Source organism: Panthera pardus, unplaced genomic scaffold (assembly GCF_024362965.1).
Source record: "Panthera pardus isolate Hobbes unplaced genomic scaffold, ASM2436296v1 HiC_scaffold_25, whole genome shotgun sequence".
In the NCBI taxonomy this organism is placed as follows: domain Eukaryota; kingdom Metazoa; phylum Chordata; class Mammalia; order Carnivora; family Felidae; genus Panthera; species Panthera pardus.
Window position 1 is genome coordinate 38,994,889 of NW_026526821.1, and position 20,842 is coordinate 39,015,730.

The window sequence follows — 20,842 nt, forward strand, 5'->3', positions numbered from 1 at the left end:
TGCGTGTAACATGAGATCCAAGTACTGAGCTTAAGCACAGTCCTTGCAACAACTTTAACAGACTCCATGAGTCATTAGTTCACTCAACAAATATTTATTAAGCCCATAAGTAATGTACCAAATTGGTTTATACTCAGAAAGCTTACTAGATCAAATGGACTGTGAAATCCCATTCTCTGTACAGAACTAAAGTTTGGAGATGGGGGGAAGGAGGAATGGTAAAGAAAATGTGCAAGTGAAACAGGAATAAGCCAGTTACACATAAAAAAGACCCCCCCCTTATATCTAGATTTCTTGAATGGGATCATGTGTTGGTTCCATTGCTGAAATGCTTAACCAGAGGAGGATTTTAGAGGGTCAAAATTTTACTGTTCCTTGAATGGAAGAAATATAAAAATGTAACTCTAAAGTCATTTTCCCACCTAAAAAGCAGGCCACAATATAGTCAGGTAGTGTTTACCCCTAACGAATAGGACATTTGCAAAGAAAGAAATGGAAGATTATACATATTTACTGAATGTATACTAAATATCCAGTACCCAGCCTTTTTGAAGTAACAACATACAGTATTACTGATTGTAAAGATCATAGAGAACTCTATTGCCATGAGATAGTTTTTTTTTAGAATCTTGAAATGGTATTTGATGATTTGTATTACATAAATACTAAAACACACACACACACACACACACACACACACACACACACACACACACCATAATATCATTTATTTTTTCTAAAGAAAAAATGTTTCTACTGGCTTTAAAAAATGATGAGCCAGAAAACTCCATGTTTTAAATTAACAAGCCAGTTTAAAAACCCCATAATTACTTACCTGTCCAACCCTCCCTGGATGCTTCAAGGCCAAGCCTCCACTGGAGACAGCAGCAGCAACGTTCCCTTCGTGGTCCACAACTACAGCGCCCACTGTGTCCAAAGTGCCCGAGTCATTCTCCTGGAGAGCAAGCAGGGCATGGGCACTCACTAAGCACAGTGTGTCACAATTCAATATGACCACATAGCACTTTTCAGTACAATCATGACAGAATTCACCAATCTCCTAAAATTATCTATTATCAAGTTGCCACCAAAACCCTGTTCAAGTCAAAATGTATTTTCTACCGAAAAATCCTGAGCAGAAGCTGTCTTGTTGCTTTTCTCTAATAATAAGCCATGCATGCCTTTCTAAGGGAGAAAGAAAAACACAATCTAATATAAATTAGTGTATAACAGTGCCCCCTAATCTCAAGTATTAAGTTCATGATTGAAAAATCGGTAGAGGAATCTATCCATGGCATAAGTGAATCAATAAATGACATTAACAGTATTTTCTAAAATATTATATACAAATTTCTAAAAGTAATGTCCTCAGCACAACAAATGAAGAGAATGGCATTTACAATCTTGAAGTATACTATGCTATAATTTTCTTTTACAATTCCTTCCTTATGAGAAATTTATGGCCACCTCCCTCCTCTGCTGTGTTAATAATATGCTTGCCAAATATACAGCAGAAAACGGCACATTTCTGAGAGGCATCTTTGTGTTTCTGAGTCTTGTTCCAGGTCACACAGGCTTAAGGCTTTTCACATGTATTCACTATAAGCAGCTGTCTCCTACCTCAAAGATTTCTGGGTCGCCTGTGCAAGACAGATAAACTTTAAAATACTGGATAAAAATCAGAATTATGGGAAGCAGGAAGTAAGTTTCATTAAAAGAAAAACTCTTTTTGTATATTCAAAAGGGAGGCTACTGCAGGTCTTTAGGTTAATGGCAATCACAGTAGTTTTCCTACACTAGAGCACTGGTGTTTAAACTGTGCACCAGAACTCAAGACTCCCACCCTCACTCCCGGCCCCAAGAATGCAGGAAAGAGCCGGGCACAACCCCACCAGGTTCAACAAAAGCAGTTCCTCCTCCTATGCTGTGAACCATACTACTGAGCAAGACTTCATCTGTACTTGAGGGATTCCCAGCTAAGAAGTTTCAGAAATACCACATTCAGGCAATCCCCAGAAAAGTCAGTGACTTCCTAGGACCACCACAGAAGTTGAATAATGCCGAGGGGAGTTCTGAAATATTGGAGACATGTGCAAACAAAAGATTTTTACTTGAAGCAAACTGACAAATCCAGAGGTAGAGCATGCCTCAACAAATATTCCATTAGTTTGTTAGGAGAAGGTACATCTATACATGTACGTTTCTTTGGGCTTTGCTCTAGATTCTAACTCCTTTTAAATATACTGATACGCTATGATATTACTTAAATAGAAAATGTGTAATTGACTGAAATAAGTGCTTTATTCCCACTCTCCCTTTTAACCACAGCTAGGGGATGTCTAGCCAATGGATCCACATGACCATATCCCAAAATACCACAGTTATGCGGGTGGCAGGATACCTGACTTTCAAGGACAGTTCCCCAACCTGACTATAAATTCTGAGGAAGGCCTGATCCACTGTTTCATTTTGCACATAGCAGACATTCAGGCATACTTATTCTTTAATTAGGAGGAAATAGTGCATGTCTGCATCCATGGTGTCACAGAAACAAGCCAAACAAGTGACGACACATGCCAGGTCATTCTAACATCAGGGTCTCAGTCTTCCGTCTCCTTTTCTCAAGATTCAGTTTCATGCAAATCCACAGGATGCCACTATCTTAGGGAAGACTTAACAATAATTAGGTTTGTTCATTTGGTATGGAAGAAGTGAAGTTTATCTTCTTTGGTAGGTAAGATGAAAGTATCAAAGTAAAGAATTGCATTAGACACATTTTATTCCAGGAAAAAAAAAAAAAGCGGGGGGAGGGGGGGAATCCCAAAGAGAAATGTACTTTAAGGAGAAACATTTCATTATTCTAAGAAATAATTCCTAAATCTTTATTATACTCTTGCACTTCAACCTCAGATAGAGAAGTGTTTGTTCCTTACCCAAATGCCAAGTCTTATGTCTTCTACAGGAGGCCTTCTCAAACTTTAAGGTACACACAAATCATCTGAGAATCTATTAAATGTAGATTCTGATTAAGTAATCTGGCATTGGTCAAGACTGTATATCTAACAAACTTCCCCCATAATGCTGATGTTGCTGGTTCCTAGAACTTACCTTAAGAAATAAGGTAAGACAGCATCCTACAGGATTCATTTTCAGCCAAATATCTGTTCTACTCATTTTAAGGCAAATAATTTTATGGGCACAAATATACTGAAGGAGAAATTTAAACCACCTAAGACTATCATTATGTCAGCATAAAAGATTTAAGTTCTATCTGGTTCAACTATCAGTTGGTAGCATATCACCATGATCATACCACAAAGAACATAGAGTATTTTAAACTATTGATCTCATACTGTTTTTTTTAGAAATAGATAACTCTCATATGAATAAATATAAACTGTAAAACACTTCCTTAACAACAATAAAGTCAAGAAAGGGTATTAGTTCATTAACTGTGACTTTTGATCCATGCATTCTGTAAAACAGAATTTTACTAAGGGGATACATAATGTATACATAATGATATACATTACTTACAAGACAACTCTCTTAGCATTTCAATCATGATATCATAAACTATGAGGACTCATGTCTAACCAAGCTACTATAGAAAAATACAAAATTATTATACATAGATGGATTTACTGTAACTTAGTTTTCAAAAATGAAAAATCAAGCAAAAAATAAAGAATCCTGTTCCAAATTAAGCTAAATATTCCTAAGGGCTTGTAACACCTGCAAAAATCAGAATTACTTCATAAATATTCAAGAATTAGTTCATATATTTCACATTCTGAAAGGCAAATTTAAGGATGATGAAGTAATATTTAAGCATTTTTATGAAGTGTAGATAAATTGAGTGAAAGACAAACACTGGTATTTTGGCCATAATAATTTCACAGAACTCATTTGTACAGAAATGAAATCTTAGAAAGGTTAAAAAACACACAATGACTGTTACTATATAGAGCTACTATTATGCTCTTACACTCCATAAATACTTGAAAGTATATGCACCACATAGGTACACATGCATTTATTGTCCTTGACTGAAACATGCTATTTGCATTATTTTTTTGATAAAATTGTGACTAAAAAGCAACTGTACAGACCATAGTTCTCCTTATAATAAACACATGTATCTAAAGTTGGCACAGAGATTTCATGTGTTATGGAAAACACTGAAATAAAATTTTCTTCAAGTAACCAAGAAACTAGTAACCATTGGTGGGCTTAATGTCAAAAGTTTTTATTATTCTCTGCTCCAAATTGGAGATTGCTATTACACAATTGTGTAAAAATTAAATTAGGTAACACGTGAACTACTTTAAAAGGAAGAAATCTCTTAAAACAAAGTTTACGTACTTCCCACCAGAAAATTATGCCTCTAACCTGCATTCTAACTCAGAAATCTGCCAAGAGACACCATCTATCAGTTACTTATCTCATTAACCTGGTATTTCTTCTACACAGAATTACTCAAATATCAAAGAGCTACAATGAAAGAATAATATCTCAAATATATAAGTGCATCCTGAAATTGGTATATGGTAGAACTATCCTAATACAATAATAAAGACAGAAATATATTTTTTGAGAAGATACCAAACCTTCATAATACACTTTTGTTAGGTTTATGAGCTGTATTATAACTGACATGAGTTTCCACTTGAGCAAAGCAGATGACTGATGCCCTCCATGACAATACAGCAACGGCAGCATAAAGCTTTGCGATCTTTTAGTATCCTAACCATGGAATGATAGCTCTGGCTACAAGAGACCTAGATCTGGCTCCATGTCTATCTTCCACAAACCAGCCCCACAGTGGGCCACTGTAGGTTTAGAGTATATCAGGTATGTGTAAACAAAGTAGGATTTAGCTAGAATTACCTACTCTCATGTGTCTGGCTTGGCTGAAACCAAGGAAAATGTGGATATAAGAACACCCAATGACCGTTTTCTTCTCTCTTCACCCTTCTGATGCCCAATACTATAAGTGATGTTTCTGTGAACTACAGTCAAGATGTCTATTGTTAAAGACATATAAATGACTAACAGACACATTAAAAATCACTCATCATCATGGAAATTCAAATCAAAACCACAATAAGATATCATCTCACACCTGTCAGAATGGCTAAAATTAACAAATCAGGAAACAACAGATGTTGGCGAGGATGGGGAGAAAAGGGAACCCTCTGACACTGCTAGTGGGAATGCAAACTGGTACAGCCACTCTGGAAAACAGTATGGAGGTTCCTCAAAAAGTTAAAAATAGAACCACCCTATGACCCAGCAATTGCACTACAAGGTATTTATCCAAAGGGTACAAAAATGCTGATTTGAAGGGGCATATGCACCCCAATGTTTATACAGCACTATCAATAACAGACAAGTTATGGAAAGAACCCAAATGTCCACTGACTGATGGATGGATAAAGATGATGTGGTATCTATATAAAATGGAATATTACTCAGCAATCAAGAAGAATGAAATCTTGCCATTCCAATGACATTGATGGAACTAGAGAGTATTATGCTAGGCAAAGAAAGTCAGTCAGGAAAGGATACATACCACATGATTTCACTCATATGTGTAATTTAAGAAATAAAACAGATGAACATAGGGGAAAGGAAGAAAAAATAAATAAGATAAAAACAGACAGGAGTGCCTGGGTGGCTCAGTTGGTTAAGCATCTGACTCTTGATTTCAGCTCAGGTCATGATCTCACGGGTTCATGAGACTGAGTCCTGCATCAGGATCTGCACTGACAACATGGAGTCTGCTTGGGATTCTCTCTCTCCCTGTCTCTCTGCTCCTCTCCTGCTCTCTCTCTGTCTCAAAATAAATTTAAAAAATGAGTAAATAACTTTAAGAAAGAAAATAAAACAAAGGAAAAGAAAAACAGAGAGAGAGGCAAACAATAAGAGACTCTTAACTATAGAGAACAAACTAAAAGTTGATGGAGGGAGGTGGGTGGGGGATGGGCTAAATGAGTGTTGGGCATTAAGGAGGACACTTCTTGGGAAGAGCACTGGGTGTTATATGTAAGCGATGAATCACTAAATTCTACTCCTGAAACTAATACTACACCAATATGTTAGCTAACTTGAATTTAAATAAAATCTTAAAAGAAAAAAAGTGTCTATTCTTAAATAATTCTTTATTGTCTTTAACAAATATGCATTAAATATCTATGAAGCACCACATAAATTAGTGCCAAACATATCTACAACAAAGGAAAAAAAGTAAATAATAATTGTTATTTATTTTCTAAATCACTCAACAAAAATAAAAAAAACTTAACAAAAATATTTTTAGCTCAAAATAAAAATAAAGTTAAAAAAGCATGGGTTATGCTCATGGATTGGAAGAATAAATATTGTTAAAATGTTAAACTACCCAAAGCAATCTACACATTCAATACAATCCCAATCAAAATTGCACCAGCATTCTTCTCAAAGCTAGAACAAACAATCCTAAAATCTGTATGGAACCACAAAAGACCTCAAATAGCCAAAGTAATATTGAAGAAGAAAACCAAAGCCAGAAGCATCACAATCCCAGACTTTAGTCTCTACTACAAAGTTGTAATCATCAAGACAGTATGGTATTGGCACAAAAACAGACACATACACCAATGGAATAGAATAGAAAACCCAGAAGAGGACGCACAAATTTATGGCCAACTAATCTTTGACAAAGCAGGAAAGAGTATCGAATGGAAAAAAGACAGTCTCTTTAACAAATAGTGCTGGGAGAACTGGACAGCAACAGGCAGAAGAATGAAACTAGACCACTTTCTTAACACCATTCACAAAAATAAACTCAAAATGGATGAAGGACCTGAATGTGAGACGGGAAATCATCAAAACCCTAGAGGAGAAAGCAGGAAAAAACCTCTCTGACCACAGCTGCAGCAATTTCTTACTCGACACATCTCTAAAAGCAAGGGAATTAAAAGCAAAAATGAACTATTTGGACCTCATCAAGATAAAAAGCTTCTGCACTGCAAAGGAAACGACCAATAAAACTAAAAGGCAACCGACAGAATAGAAGATATTTGCAAATGACATATCGGATAAAGGGCTAGTATCCAAAATCTATAAAGAACTGACCAAACTCCACACCCAAAAAACAAATAATCCAGTGAAGAAATGGTCAGAAGACATGAATAGACACTTTTCCAAAGAAGACATCCAGATGGCCAACAGACACATGAAAAGATGCTCAACGTCACTCATTATCAGGGAAATACGAATCAAAACCACACTGAGATACCACCTCATGCTGGTCAGAGTGGCTAAAATGAGCAAATCAGGAGACTATAGATGCTGGTGAGGATGTGGAGAAACGGGAACCCTCTTGCACTGTTGGTGGGAATGCAAACCGGTGCAGCCGCTCTGGAAAAGTGTGAAGTTTCCTCAAAAAATTAAAAATAGAACTACCCTATGACCCAGTGATAGCACTGCTAGGTATTTACAAGGGATACAGAGTGCTGATGCATGGAGACACATATACCCCAATGTTTATAGCAGCACTTTCAACAATAGCCAAATTATGGAAAGAGCCTAAATGCCCATCAACTGATGAATAGGTAAAGAAGATGTGGTTTATAGATACAATAGAATACTACTTGGCAATGAGAAAGAATGAAAGCCTGCCATTTGCAGCTATGTGGATGGAACTGGAGAGTATTATGCTAAGTGAAATAAGTCAGTCAGAGAAAGACAGATACCATATGTTTTCACTCATATGTGGATCTTGAGAAACTTAACAGAAGACCATGGGGGAGGAGAAGGGGAAAACAAAGTTACAGAGAGGTAGGGAGGCAAACCATAAGAGACTCTTAAATACTGAGAACAAAGTGAGGGTTGATGGAGGGTGGGAGAGAGGGGAAAGTGGGTGATGGTCATTGAGGAGGGCACCTGCGGGGATGAGCACTGGGTGTTGTATGGAAACCAATTTGACAATAAATTATATTAAAAAAATTAAAAAATAAAAAAAATATTATAGAACTGGGAAAAAAAGGCATGGGTTAATCATGCTCTTAAGGGGTTTTAATATTCTACATTACAGCTTTAATTATAAATTCATACCATAACAAAGTTCCAGAGGATTACCTAAAGTTCCAAACTCTCAAAGACCACAAAGGGCAATGCTTTCCAAATGGCAGAATACTTACACAGTGTTCTAAGGCTCGCAACATTCAAGGTAAAAAAAAAAGCAATGATTTTAATCTTGGTTTTTAAAATAACATTTCAATTAACTATAGTAAGGTGTGGGGTTTTTTTGTTGTTTTTGTTTATTTGTTTTTGGGTTTTTTTGTTTTTTGTTTGGTTCAAAATGGAACAGTTTGAGAGCCTCGGTGTGCATGTTGAGTGATCATGTATAAGTGATGGAAAAGCCCAGATGAACATACTCATGACTTAACTTATTACACAGCTGAAGAGTAAAAACCACAAGGGGAGTTCCACAGAGCTTTAAATCATTTTTATTCATATTCATATGCTACATAATTAAAATTATTTTATACTTTTAATGAACCACTGGTTAAGGAAAGTAAACGTAAGATATACTGAAGTTGAAATAAAAATTGAGGAATTTAAGAATGATAATTCTGACAAAGCCCTTAGATAATATTAGCTAGATCATTAAATTGCATTCATCTGATCAACATGCTTAGAGAATCCATCTCAATGACTTCAAATATCAGTTTAAAAATATGATGATGAATATATCCAATTTGGCTTCTTATTTTTCTGGAATAAATATTAATCACAATTTTTAAATTTTAAATCAAAAATTTTTAATCCTAAATTAAATATACACCCAGAATTTAAACCTCTATGTACTTACCCAAGAGAAATCAAAATATATATGACAAAAGACTTGTCAAAATGTTCATAGCACTTTTAACTGCAATAGCCAAACCTGGAAACAACACAATGCCTACCTATCAAGAGGGTAATGGGTACACACATTGTGATACAGGCAGTAGGGAAGGAATGCCCAGCAATGAAAAGGAACTAGTGATACACACAACAGTATGGATAACCTTTTAGACATATGCTGAATCAAAGAAGCTGGACACAACAGAGTACATAACATATGATCCCATTTATATGAAGGTTCAGAAAAGGTAAAACTCCTCTATGGTGAAAAAGAATCAGAAAAGTGTTGTTTTAGGAGGCAAGGTTGACTATGAAGGAGCATGAGAAAATTTTCTGGAGTAATGATGTTTTATATTTTGATAGTGGTATGTGTTACATGGGTTTATAAATGTCAAAATTCATCAAAGATGAATTAAGATGTGTGCATTGCACTGTACATTAGTTTTACCTTTAAAAAAATCAATAGCAGATGTATTTATCTAAAAGTACACAATCAAGAATTCAAAAACCAAGTCATGAACAAATTTTCTAATTTTTTCCTAATATTATAACACATTTATATTTATGTTTATATAACATTTAATACACATTTGATTACAATCAATTTTAAGTAGTAAGTATTTTAAGTAGGGGGAGAAGGTGATAGAAAACATCAAAGAGGTGGTAAAAAATATATATATATATGGATGAGAGAGTCTAGCAAATGTCCAACTGGAAGGAGCAGACAAAATAATGAAAGAAAGAAAGCTAAAATTTCCCACAACTGCTGAAATATAAGAATCCAGATCCCCCAGAAGCCACAAAAGGAAAGGAGCCAGATAGAAAGAAAAGATCACCTACAACAGAATGAATTTCCCGAACCCCAATGAAAGCCAGAAGACAGTGGTACATCTTCAAGGTACACAGAGAAAAGGAACTATAAACCTAGAAGTAGGTGCCCAACAAGATTACCTTTTAGGAACAAAAATAAAATAAAGGCATTTGTAAATGAATAAATAAAATGAGGTTACCACCAAGAGATCTGCACTTAATGAAAGCCTGAAGGACCATTCTTTTTAATACTACAAGCTGCCCTCCATGGAGCATGATTAATACTATATCCTCTCTACCACTGACTCACGAGCACACCTAATCTCCCTTTCTTGGCTCAACTTTATTTTTTTTCCATAATATTTCAACATTGTCTAAACTGTACAATTTATTTTTGCATTATTTAAATTGCCAATCTCACCCACAAGATTGGAAGCTCCACAAAGGCAGTAATCTTTGTATAGTTTATTCACTAAAATTTGCTAAGCACTGAGAAAAGTACTTGACATCTCTTAGGTATTCAATAACTATTTGTTGAATGGATGCATGAATAAACAAGTGAATTATATACTTCAAGAGAATGAAAATAATTGCTGTGATCTGAAGGTCTGTGTCCTTCCAAAATTCACATGTTGAAATCCTAGCTGCCAAGGTGATGCTATTAGGAGGTGGGGCATTGAAACACAGCAGAGCCCTCATGAATGGAATTAATGCCCTTCTAGAGAGGCCCTTGAAGCTCCCCTGCCCCTTGGGCCATATGAGGTTACAGCACAAAGATGGCCATCTAGAAGCAGGCCCTCAACAGACACCAAATCTGCCTGGGGCTTCATGTTGGACTTCCCAGCCTCCAGAATTGTCAGAAGCAAATTTCTGTTGTTTATAAGCCACCCAGTCTATAGTATATTGTTAGAGCAGCCCAAACAGACTTAAGACAATAATCCAAGTGGACAGTCAGACATGAAAGAAGGAATACGTAAGCAAATGAAATGGCAAAACTGATGTAAATCAAAACTAATATTATCTTTAAAAATAATAATAACATGCTATTAGAATGTCAGGTTGGGTTTTAAAATATGGCTACATGTTATTTATAAGGGATGTGCCTAAAGCATAAGGATATGGAAAAGTTGAGAGTAAATGGGGAAGAAAGTGATATACCAAACAAGTACCAATCAAACATAAGCAAAGTAAGTTTTACGACAAAAGGTATTAATAGTGACAGAGTCTCTACATCACAAATGCTGAAAGTTTAACTGCACCAGATATAATTAGAGATACAATAATTCTAAATTTGTATGTACCTAAAAAGAATAGCCTCAAATGTACGTAAAGCAAAAGCACACCAACAAGGAGAAAGCAATAAACCATACCTCATGATGAGATATTTCAACACATTTCTCTCAATTACAAGTAAGAAACAGGAGGCCCAAATTATACATCAAAAAGTGTGATTGCAGGTACACCTGGGTGGCTCAGTCGGTTAAGTCCAACTCTTGATTTCAGCTCAGGACATGATCTCACAGGTGGTGAGTTTGAGCTCTGCATCAGGCTCTGCGCTGACAGTATGGCGCCTGTTTGATATTCCTCTCTCTCCCTCTCTCTCTGCCCCTCTCCTGCTCGCTCACTCTCTCCCTCTTTCTCTCTCTCTCAAAAAATAAACTATTAAAAATTTTTTTTTCAATTTAGAAAGTGTGATTGCAAAGTGAACAATTAGAGGGGAGCAACAATTAGAGGGGAAACATTATTTTCAAACACATATAAATATGTGTAAAAACTGATCATACACTAAACCATAAGCTAAATTACAACAAATTTCAAGAAATGGTATCAAATAGAACATGCTCTCTGAATATGATACAATTAGGAGTCAATAAAATTAAATAAAATTTGGAAATTAAAAAAAACAGTTTGAAATAACTTACGACTCAAATAAGAATCTAAATAGAAACAAAAATATTTAATAATGAATAATAAAAATATTACATTTCAAAATTTGTGGCATACAGAAAAAGTGGTAGAGAAAAATTTATACCCCAAATGTTGGTATTAGAAAAGAACAAAAAAGGGCCTAAGTGTCCAACTAAAGAAGTTAGAGGACAATATAAACACAAAGAGAAAGGAGAAAATAGAGAAAAATCAGTGAAAGACAAACATTAAATACATAGATAAAAAAAAAAAAAGGCAAGTCAGTTCTGTGAAAAAACTACTTATTGAATGAATGGACAAATTAAGTCTTATAGGCAATAATTTTCTCTGTATATCACCTAAATCTCAGCAAAGATCCAGCCCTCCTACCTTCTCCCCTAAAGAGAACCTTGGCTCTCTGGAGTAATACCAGATACTGGCATCCCTCCGAACTCACACTTCATCCAGTACAAAAGTGGGTCCCCACTCCTTTGCCCCCTCTCCCCATCCCACACCAAAATATTGCCATTGAGGTCTCAAATAACTCCAGAAAGGACTTCCTTAATCTCTACCCAACCACGTAGGATGCCCCTGCATCTAAAGGTCCAACCTAAAACAGGTGGCTCTCCCCTCTATGGGAAGACTCTATATGTTGGCTTGTCCTAGGATCTTTTGTGTCTTGTCTTGTTCCTCATCCACCTGTAAGCAGCAACTAACAAAAGTACTGTAACTAAATATTTTTTAATTGACCTTCATCAATAAATCAAACTCTGTGCCCTCTGAAACTGCATCTTGCTCAATATATTTGCATGATCCAAACTCAGCCTATCTAAAGCAGTTTTCCTATTACCTCACATATTTCTCTCTGATTATTTCATATTTAGATCTTCCCTAAATGCAATGCTTTTTGCACATCACTCCTGAATAGGTCCTTTCCCAAAAGTATGAAATCTTTGGCTGGTCCTCATAATAACCACACTGAAGTCCAGACTCATTTTTTACAATATAGGAATGCTTTTTATTTCAAGTGGTTTTGCATACCCTCTGGACTACTGTTCAAAACAAACTTACTCTTACCATCAAACATTAAGCCTCACCTAATCTATAAAGAAATTATATGTCTTGATATTGATCACATTCTCCCATCCAATGTTTTTCTTTTGATAACACTTCTTTACTGCCCTCCCATCCTCTGGGGTCATTTGGCACCAGATCACATTCTTCTCATTTTTAACTAACCTGTTCACTTTCTTTAACTCCAAATTGCTTTCCTAAAAACTCTATGTAAGTAATACATATAATATACTTTAACTTTAACTTTGTTTTTCCACTGGAGACTAAACTCAGTCAACACTGTCTGAGAAACATGTTCAAGGGAGGAGGGAATCAAGACTATTTAGCAGTTTTACTTCATATAGGCACGTATATCATAGTACTTCAGTGACAGAGATAGTGCAACATGCTACCAGCATACTCACTAATAGGCTATGAACTTCATTACCTGAGCAGATTAAAAAACACCCAAGTAAACGAACTAAGACCTTGCTAATTAAATAGACAGCAACAAAGTCTCTTTAATAAGAGCAGGCAACCTTTTTCAATTTAGTTGTCCAATTTGGCTCTTTCCAGGAACACCTGGCCATGGTCTGGACCTCTGGTCTTTCTTTCATTTCAGGGCATACATTTACCTTCTCTGGATAAAATTACACTTTTTCTTTTAAATACCAGAGCTCCACTGGCCTTTGAACTGAGTCTTAAAGCAGTGGGGAATAACAGATAAAGGACTAGAAGGTAACTTGGACAATCTGGAGTCTATTCCTGCCAATGAAACACCATGACAATTGGGATGGGTCATTTAACCTGGATTTAAATTCAACCCTCTCCAGATTGAATATTTGACACTGACTTTAATAACAAAGTAATAAGTTACTTTATTTGATATGAGACTTTAAAAGTATAGCAACATCTATTTGACCATATAACTGTATGAGTATACCCACAAAAATATAATTATTAAAAATCATAAATACACAACTACTAAAGATAATATATTAAGACATAAAGATATTAAAAAAACAAAAAGGAAAGAAAAAGTGCCCACATACTTTTTCTCCTTTTATTCCTCAATAGCTTAAAATTTTATTAGAAGGTAGGAAGAAATCAAAGAATCACAAAGAGTAGGAGAGGAGCTAAGGATATTCTAGGATATAAAATCCATCTAAACTAATTATGATAATACTATATCTTAGAAATTCTAATGCCATTCAATCTCAAGGATATCTTCAGACTCTCAACATTCAAAAGCCTGTGTTTAATGACAAATAGTCACCAGGATGGGCCCCATTCATACATATTTCAAAATATTCTCATTGGCTCTTAAGGACAATTAAAAGTACAAATAAAAGTAGATAAATGTCAAAAAAACAAACAAGTAGACAAATGTTCAGGGAGAACTCTGGCTATGGACTTAATTCCTCTATGGCCTATTTTACTATGCTAAATTTTGTGCACAGTTGAATCTGATCAACTGTCATGCCCTCACCAGGGATTAAAAACTGCCAAAACCAGAGTTTGCTTTCAACAGCAAAGTGTAATTTTGGTGTTAGACATTTTGCGTTTTGAATACCTTAAAATGGAACATGTATCACCAACTGCTCCACCTCTCTAGATTGTCTCACACATTTAGGCCACCTGGCTGGACCCCAGAATCACTTGCATTTTAAACCACGGTCCTGCAGAAACTCTGTAGCGCAACAAAGCATATCTACTTACAGGCTTCTAAACCTAAGGCTTTCTCTTTCTCTCCACCTAGATACCTGAGTCCTACCCTTTATCCAAGACCCAGTTTAAATTCTACCTCTTCCATAAAACCTACCATGAGAAACTTAAGAGAGTTTAGAGTGATTTCTCCATCCTACTAATTCCCATAGCTCTCACCGATGGCTTCATTCTTCCAGCACATAATACATAGTGTGATTTCTCTTTTGTTTCATTCCCCTCAACTAAATATAGTGGTCAGGGCCTAGGTGCTATATGCTCCATTTACTCCCTAAACCTATATAAAAGCCGGCATAAAAGAGGGCTCTTGGGGAGCATCACTCAAAGCCTGTGTACTCCTCAAGGTGACTTGCTGGTGAGTTCCACGTAACCTCGGGCTACACAAATCTATGCAGCAATGAAAACAGAGCACTGTCTATCCCTTGAGCAAATGACCCAAAATGACCACAGAAGAGATGGCAATGCTTGAAAAATGAAAATGCTCAACACACACACACACACACACACACACACACACACACACAAAAGCACAATAACAGCTTCATAAATTTAGCTTGCAAGGCAATCCCCATTTCCATTCTGTCACCTGCCCTTGGAAAAATCACACAACCAAAATAAACAAGTGCTAGAAAATGGATAGAAATTCTTATAGTGGTGAGAGTCCATTCTTTTTCTTAAGGGGGTAAAAAAAAAGACATGATCTAGAAGTGCATTTGTAAAACAGACATTTTTACCTGCATAACAGGAAAGAGACATGGTCAAATTTTCTCTAGATGGGCACGCCCTCTTGTGGGCACTTCCTGACTCACCTCTTTGGAATGGTTGGTTGAGACTGGGGGCTGTTTCTAAAATATTATTTCCCCACAATCTCCCTCACTTACTTATATAGTATCTTCAGATCTTTACAATATTGAAGTAGTACAGTGATATTATTAGTAATATTTCAGATATCCTCTCTTTTCATTACATCCCAAGAAACAAGCTTACTCTTAATAGCGAAGCGTTGTTTAGACTAAAGTATTGCTTGAAGCACTTAAATAACAGATTCAAACTTATCTTGAAAAGACCATAAAACTTAAAATTGAAGGAAATAACATTATATGGTTTTCTCTGTCAAAATTAAAATTACAATCATCTTTTGTAGATGTTTAAGTTAGTAATGTTAACTGAGTAAAAGTACTGTTTCTAGGCACTGTGATAAGGATGAAAAATCAAAATACTCATGGCTCCATGAGCCAACACAAATATTATAAAATAACCATACACACCAATCTCAAAATGGCAAAGGTATAGAGAGTTGAATTCAATAAGAATTTATTGAATGACCATTATATGCACAAAGTAAAAAGAAGAAATTTGTTCTGATCTGGGTAGCATTTCAGCCAGTTATTAAAGGAGGACAGGACTTGGACCAGAATTTCAGTAGGCAGAAGTGGCTAGAATTCCATTATTAATTATCATTTATTCCATGAAAAAAAAAGAGACATAAGCAAAAACATAGAAGTAAAGACTTTCATGAAATTCATAAAAAATCAAATATATTTGGCAAGAGAAAAAGATTATTCCAGAAGAAAAATAATAGAAAAGTAGGTTGGGTCCAAGTTTCAAGAGGATTTGTAAAGTTAGACTGAAAAGTTGGATTGTAAGCTACGGAGGGTAAAGACTCTATTAAGGTTCCTTCCCAAACAACAAAAGCAATTCAGGTATTTTTAAAGAAATATATCCTGGAATAATATACAGGATAAAAGAGGAACTGAGTAAGACTAAAAGCAGGGAAACCAGTTATGCAGATACTGCTACTGTCTACCCATCAAGGATGGAAATTTATGGACTAGATGTTGGTAATAATACCAACAAACAAGCAAACAAAACAAGCAAAACAAAAAACAAAAAACAGTGCATGTATTCATTAAACAAATGTTTATTGAGCACTTATTATATGCCAAGCTGAGAAACTATGGTAACTAAAACAGATGCCTATGGACGATGATAATGACCTGGAGAGAAACTATGAAGCACAGAAAAGGGAGAAACAAGTTCTAGTTTACCTGGAGGAGAGCCAACTGAGTGACAGTGCACATGAAGTTATCAACCAAATTATGTAATTCCTAACTCCCCTAGAATGTTCTGTGTTTATTTAAACAATTATTACTATGCAGATGTTTTTCTAGACCCACTGTGACATATTAGGAAGAACAAAGTAATAATTCTCAAAAGCTGGCCAAATAACTTATCCATCCCTGCAGATTTTGATTCAGTATATTGAGAGTAGTGCCTCAGAACCTATAGTTGTAAAACTCCTCAGATGAATCTAATCATATGTCAGGTTTAGAATACACTAGAAAAAAAGAATCTCTTATTAATGAGAGGATCTAGGAAGGGGGTCTGGACAAACCCCATGTTGCTACTGAAAATAGATCAGAGAATTCTCAAGCTGGAAAGAACCATGGTAATCACCTGGTTCAACATGCTGACTTTACTGCTTACAGAGTCTTGACCAATGACAGACCTAAACTAGAACTCGTGAACTACTATGCCCCATCTCTCAGCCTACCCTTCTCCCTCCATTCAAGTAATTCCAGCCTCCTGAATTATCAATAGTTCCCAGCAACTACCTATTTATCAAAATCTTCTGGTAAATAGATCAGAAGATTAGAGAAGGGTTGCTGATTAGAGAAGTAGCGCAATCAAGCCTTTAAAAGCTCTGATAGTTTTCCTTCAACCTAATTAAGCACTGGTTCTTGTCTTCTGACCCTAAAACACCCTTGTTCTTGCTGTGTGTGTGCGCACATGTATACACACACTTGTCTTTTCACATATTGGTTCATTCTGCTGGTCTTATTAGCTGTACATGTGTCAGCATTACTATGTCTGTAATGGGTCAACCCAGATCATTAGAGCCTTGTGATATCATATGAGGACATATTTCAAAGATCTTAGAACCTGATGCTCTTAACACCATGGTGTGAGCCAGTTCCCAGATAGGAAGGCTTCTGTCTGCAGCCCCAGTGAAATTCTATTCAATGAAGGTATTTCCTGTTAGGAAAGCTACAATATGGCGATTTCTACATTATACACAAGATCAGCTGGGACTATTCCAGTGATAATGAAGGAATGCTCTTTTTTCCCTCCACTAATTCTGTTAAACACTAAAATTTAAAGGAGAGTCTACAGAACTGTTGAATACTAAAAAGAGAGGGAGGATTTACAAGGCTGACAATATCTGATGCCAATTTACAAGTCCCCTGGAAAACCACGGGTTATTTTCATTACAAAATAAAAGGAGCAGTTAAGATTTGTTAACAATGTCTTCTTGCCTCAATCTTATCTCACTTACAATTTTAAGACTCAGTATAGATTTAAGGCATAGCTTGGCATGAATTCAAGGTAGACTTGGGAAGAAACCCAACCTACTAGCTAGTGAATCTTTATATGAGAACTAAGAAACTTTTCCTGAAACAGGACCAAAAAAAAAAAAAAAAAAAAATACTGCAATTGTCCAGCTATCAAGTATTGAAAGTTCTGAATTTAAATAACTGATTAACTACATAAAGTACAACAAACCGCAGACAGACATATCTGACTTACATGTCAATTCTATAGGCTTATACAGTAATCAAAATAGTCTTAGGTGACGTAAATATAATTTTTAATGTATCGCAACTCAAAGTAATAATTTCAAACAGAAGTAATCACTTCACAATGAATTTTCAATTTTATGAAAAGCTTCAATATATATTTCTTTATGTAAAGAGAATTCAAAGAACTTTCTTCTGTTTACTCATATCTATGCATTAACCATCTTCTTAAGAAACACAACAAAACTCCAGATCAAGTAAATTTCTATAAAAGACTAATTACTCCTTTCCCTGTACACATTATACATGTGTACAAGTAGAACAATCTGAGGAAAATATGTTGTTTTTTGTGCATTTATTTTCTTTGATCTTAACCTACCTCTCACCCAAAAAATACAGTGATTTAGTATGATACAGTTAAGCGTTTACATAATAATTTCAAGATGGTGGATAAAAGAGAAGAATGTTACCCACAATATACTTCAAAAGAATAGAATATATTTATATGAAGCGCACAAAGCAAGGCCCAACATTTCCTTTCTGAAACATGTGGCCAATTTGATGTCCCTATGTGGTGGCCAAAGAACACAAAATTAAAAGTTGTAGCATCTCTTTAGAGTGGTTTTGAACACACAACATTGTATAAAGCATTGCAAATTTTTCTCAACTTGTCCTTAGAAATTAGAGAATAAAAGATATTCACAAAATGGAAAACACCTGATTATCTTTCATTGCATGACCCTATGCAAGCACTGTTTTATCTAAAAACCAATGAAATTAATTAAAAACTCAAATTAAGTTGTAAAAGTGGTGAGAGGAGGCAAAGAATTCTATGTACATTCAAGTGTAAAATCTGTTATTAAAGAAAAAACCATGGAAACTATTCCAACAATATGCTTGTGAAAAATGAAGGGGGGGGGGGAAGGCTTAAAACATCAAATATATTGAGATCAAACAATACCCCCAACTTCTTTTAATACTCTAAGAATAAAAGAGTCCCTTCTAGTAATATCCAGGGCTAACTGTTTGAAACTGATATTTATAAAATCTAGATTATGGTGTACATTGAGTCTGTTTGTTTTCCCAGTGTGAGCATCTCCTCTTTGTAGCAACTCAGTCAGTCCTGTGGCATGAGCCAATCACAGCCATTGGCCAATGAGCTAACCACTTCATTCCAAAATGAAGGTTTTCTTTCTCAAACATGAAAAAGATTATTGCTAACTACCTTTTTTCTTTTTGTATCAAAACAAAGCAAAAAGCAAATTTAAAACATGTCATCACTTCATCACACATACCACAAGACCTATCGATACACAGTCGAACAATGAGACTTCATGACAATACTGTCAGGGGAGATCTAGATGCCAATTTGCAGAAATTTAAAAGGACAGAAAAGTACAATGAATATGTGAGCAGCAAAACTCATACTGAAGGAAACTCCACAGGACAAATATTTCAGGTTCCTTTACAGAAACATAGTCCTCACTTTGCCTAGTACCAATTTCAGTTACCACAGTTTAAACAGTACCAGTCACTCAACACCACGGTTCAAATTTCAGTTACCATGGTATGTTGACTGTGAATAGTTTCACTTTTAGCTCTTCAGTTCACAGATCACTATGTAATCCTCAGAGGCCCATCACAATCAGTAATCAATCATGTCACTTCCTTCAAAGTCTGTCAGTGATGGGTCACTGTGCACGGACAGCAAAGGGTATAGCTGTGCTGCCTCCTTGTCTCCTAGTGATAATTTCATACGACATTTTACCAAAAATGGTCATCAAAAGAAGGAACTGACCAGCAAAGATGAACGCGAAGCCAAGAAATGAAAAGTGATAATGCCGGAAGTGAAATTCTAACCAAAAATAAATGAAGTCATAGAAGAAACAGGTAATAGTGGGTATGTCGGACACTGACACACTCAAGAGACTCCTAGTTCTAGAGTCAGAGGAACTTGGTGAAGACAAATTTATCAACATAAATAAGGAATGTGGTTGTGATAAAATGGACAAAGATGTCCCAGAGGAAGTGACACTGGCAAAAAAAAAAAAAAAAAAAAAAACACACATTAAAGAGACTCTAAGAGAAAGACCAGTACATATTACTTCACTTCTATGTACAATATAAAAACCAAAACAAATGAACAAACAACAACAACAAAAAACAGAAACAGACCCATAAATACAGAGAACAAACTGGTAGTTTCCAGAGGGAAGTGGCAAAATAGATGAAAGGGGTTAAGATGTACAAGCTTCCAGTTATAAAATAAATAAGCCATGGAAATGAAAAGTACAGCATAGGGAATATAATCAATAATATTGTAATAATGTCCTAGGATGACAAATGATGACTGCACTTATCATAGTAAACGCTGAGTAATGTATAAAATTGCCAAATCACTTGTTGTACAACCTGAAACTACTGTAATATTGTATGTCAACTATACAATAAATAAAGAAATAAACTGAACCCAAAGGAGACAGTAGGGAGGGAGAAAAGGAGGGAGGAAGACAGGGAGGGAAGCAAGAAGGAAACAAACTCTGGGAGGTATTTTGCAACATGGAAAGAGCAAAAGATAAAATGTTAAAACCTGATCCAAAACTAAAAAGGAGTCTAACAATTCACCATGACATAAAAAGATGCTCACACCGTATCATAAGTTACATGACAAGAAGGTAAGCGCTGTTCAAACTCCTCTTGATAACTTTTTTTTTCAAAGCAGAAATAAAAACACTCTAATGCCTCTAATGTTTCAAATTAGTATACTAAATAAGTATTAGTTTTACTTACCTTTAATCATTTCTCTATACATTTAAAAACCAACAGTAAAAGAGTTCTTAATGTGTTGACAAAAATGTTTAAATGTCATGGAACAA

The 20,842-nt window shown here is 35.5% G+C and overlaps 1 protein-coding gene across 10 annotated transcripts in view; it reads right to left on the bottom strand.

The window, feature by feature from the left end:
- The window catches only part of TASP1 (taspase 1), a 310,802-nt gene that overhangs the window by 198,438 nt on the left and 91,522 nt on the right, over nt 1-20,842 (bottom strand). For 9 of the 10 annotated variants that reach the window (XR_008417792.1, XR_008417793.1, XR_002083857.2 and 6 more), the window contains one exon: nt 836-955. The exons of the other annotated variant lie outside the window; for it this stretch is intronic. Coding sequence is in view for 6 of the 9 variants with exons in the window: in XM_053890440.1 (XP_053746415.1) it covers nt 836-955 (120 nt within the window). In the remaining 3 variants the exon portion in view is untranslated. The remainder of the gene's footprint in view (nt 1-835; nt 956-20,842) is intronic. 10 annotated transcript variants of the gene reach the window in all.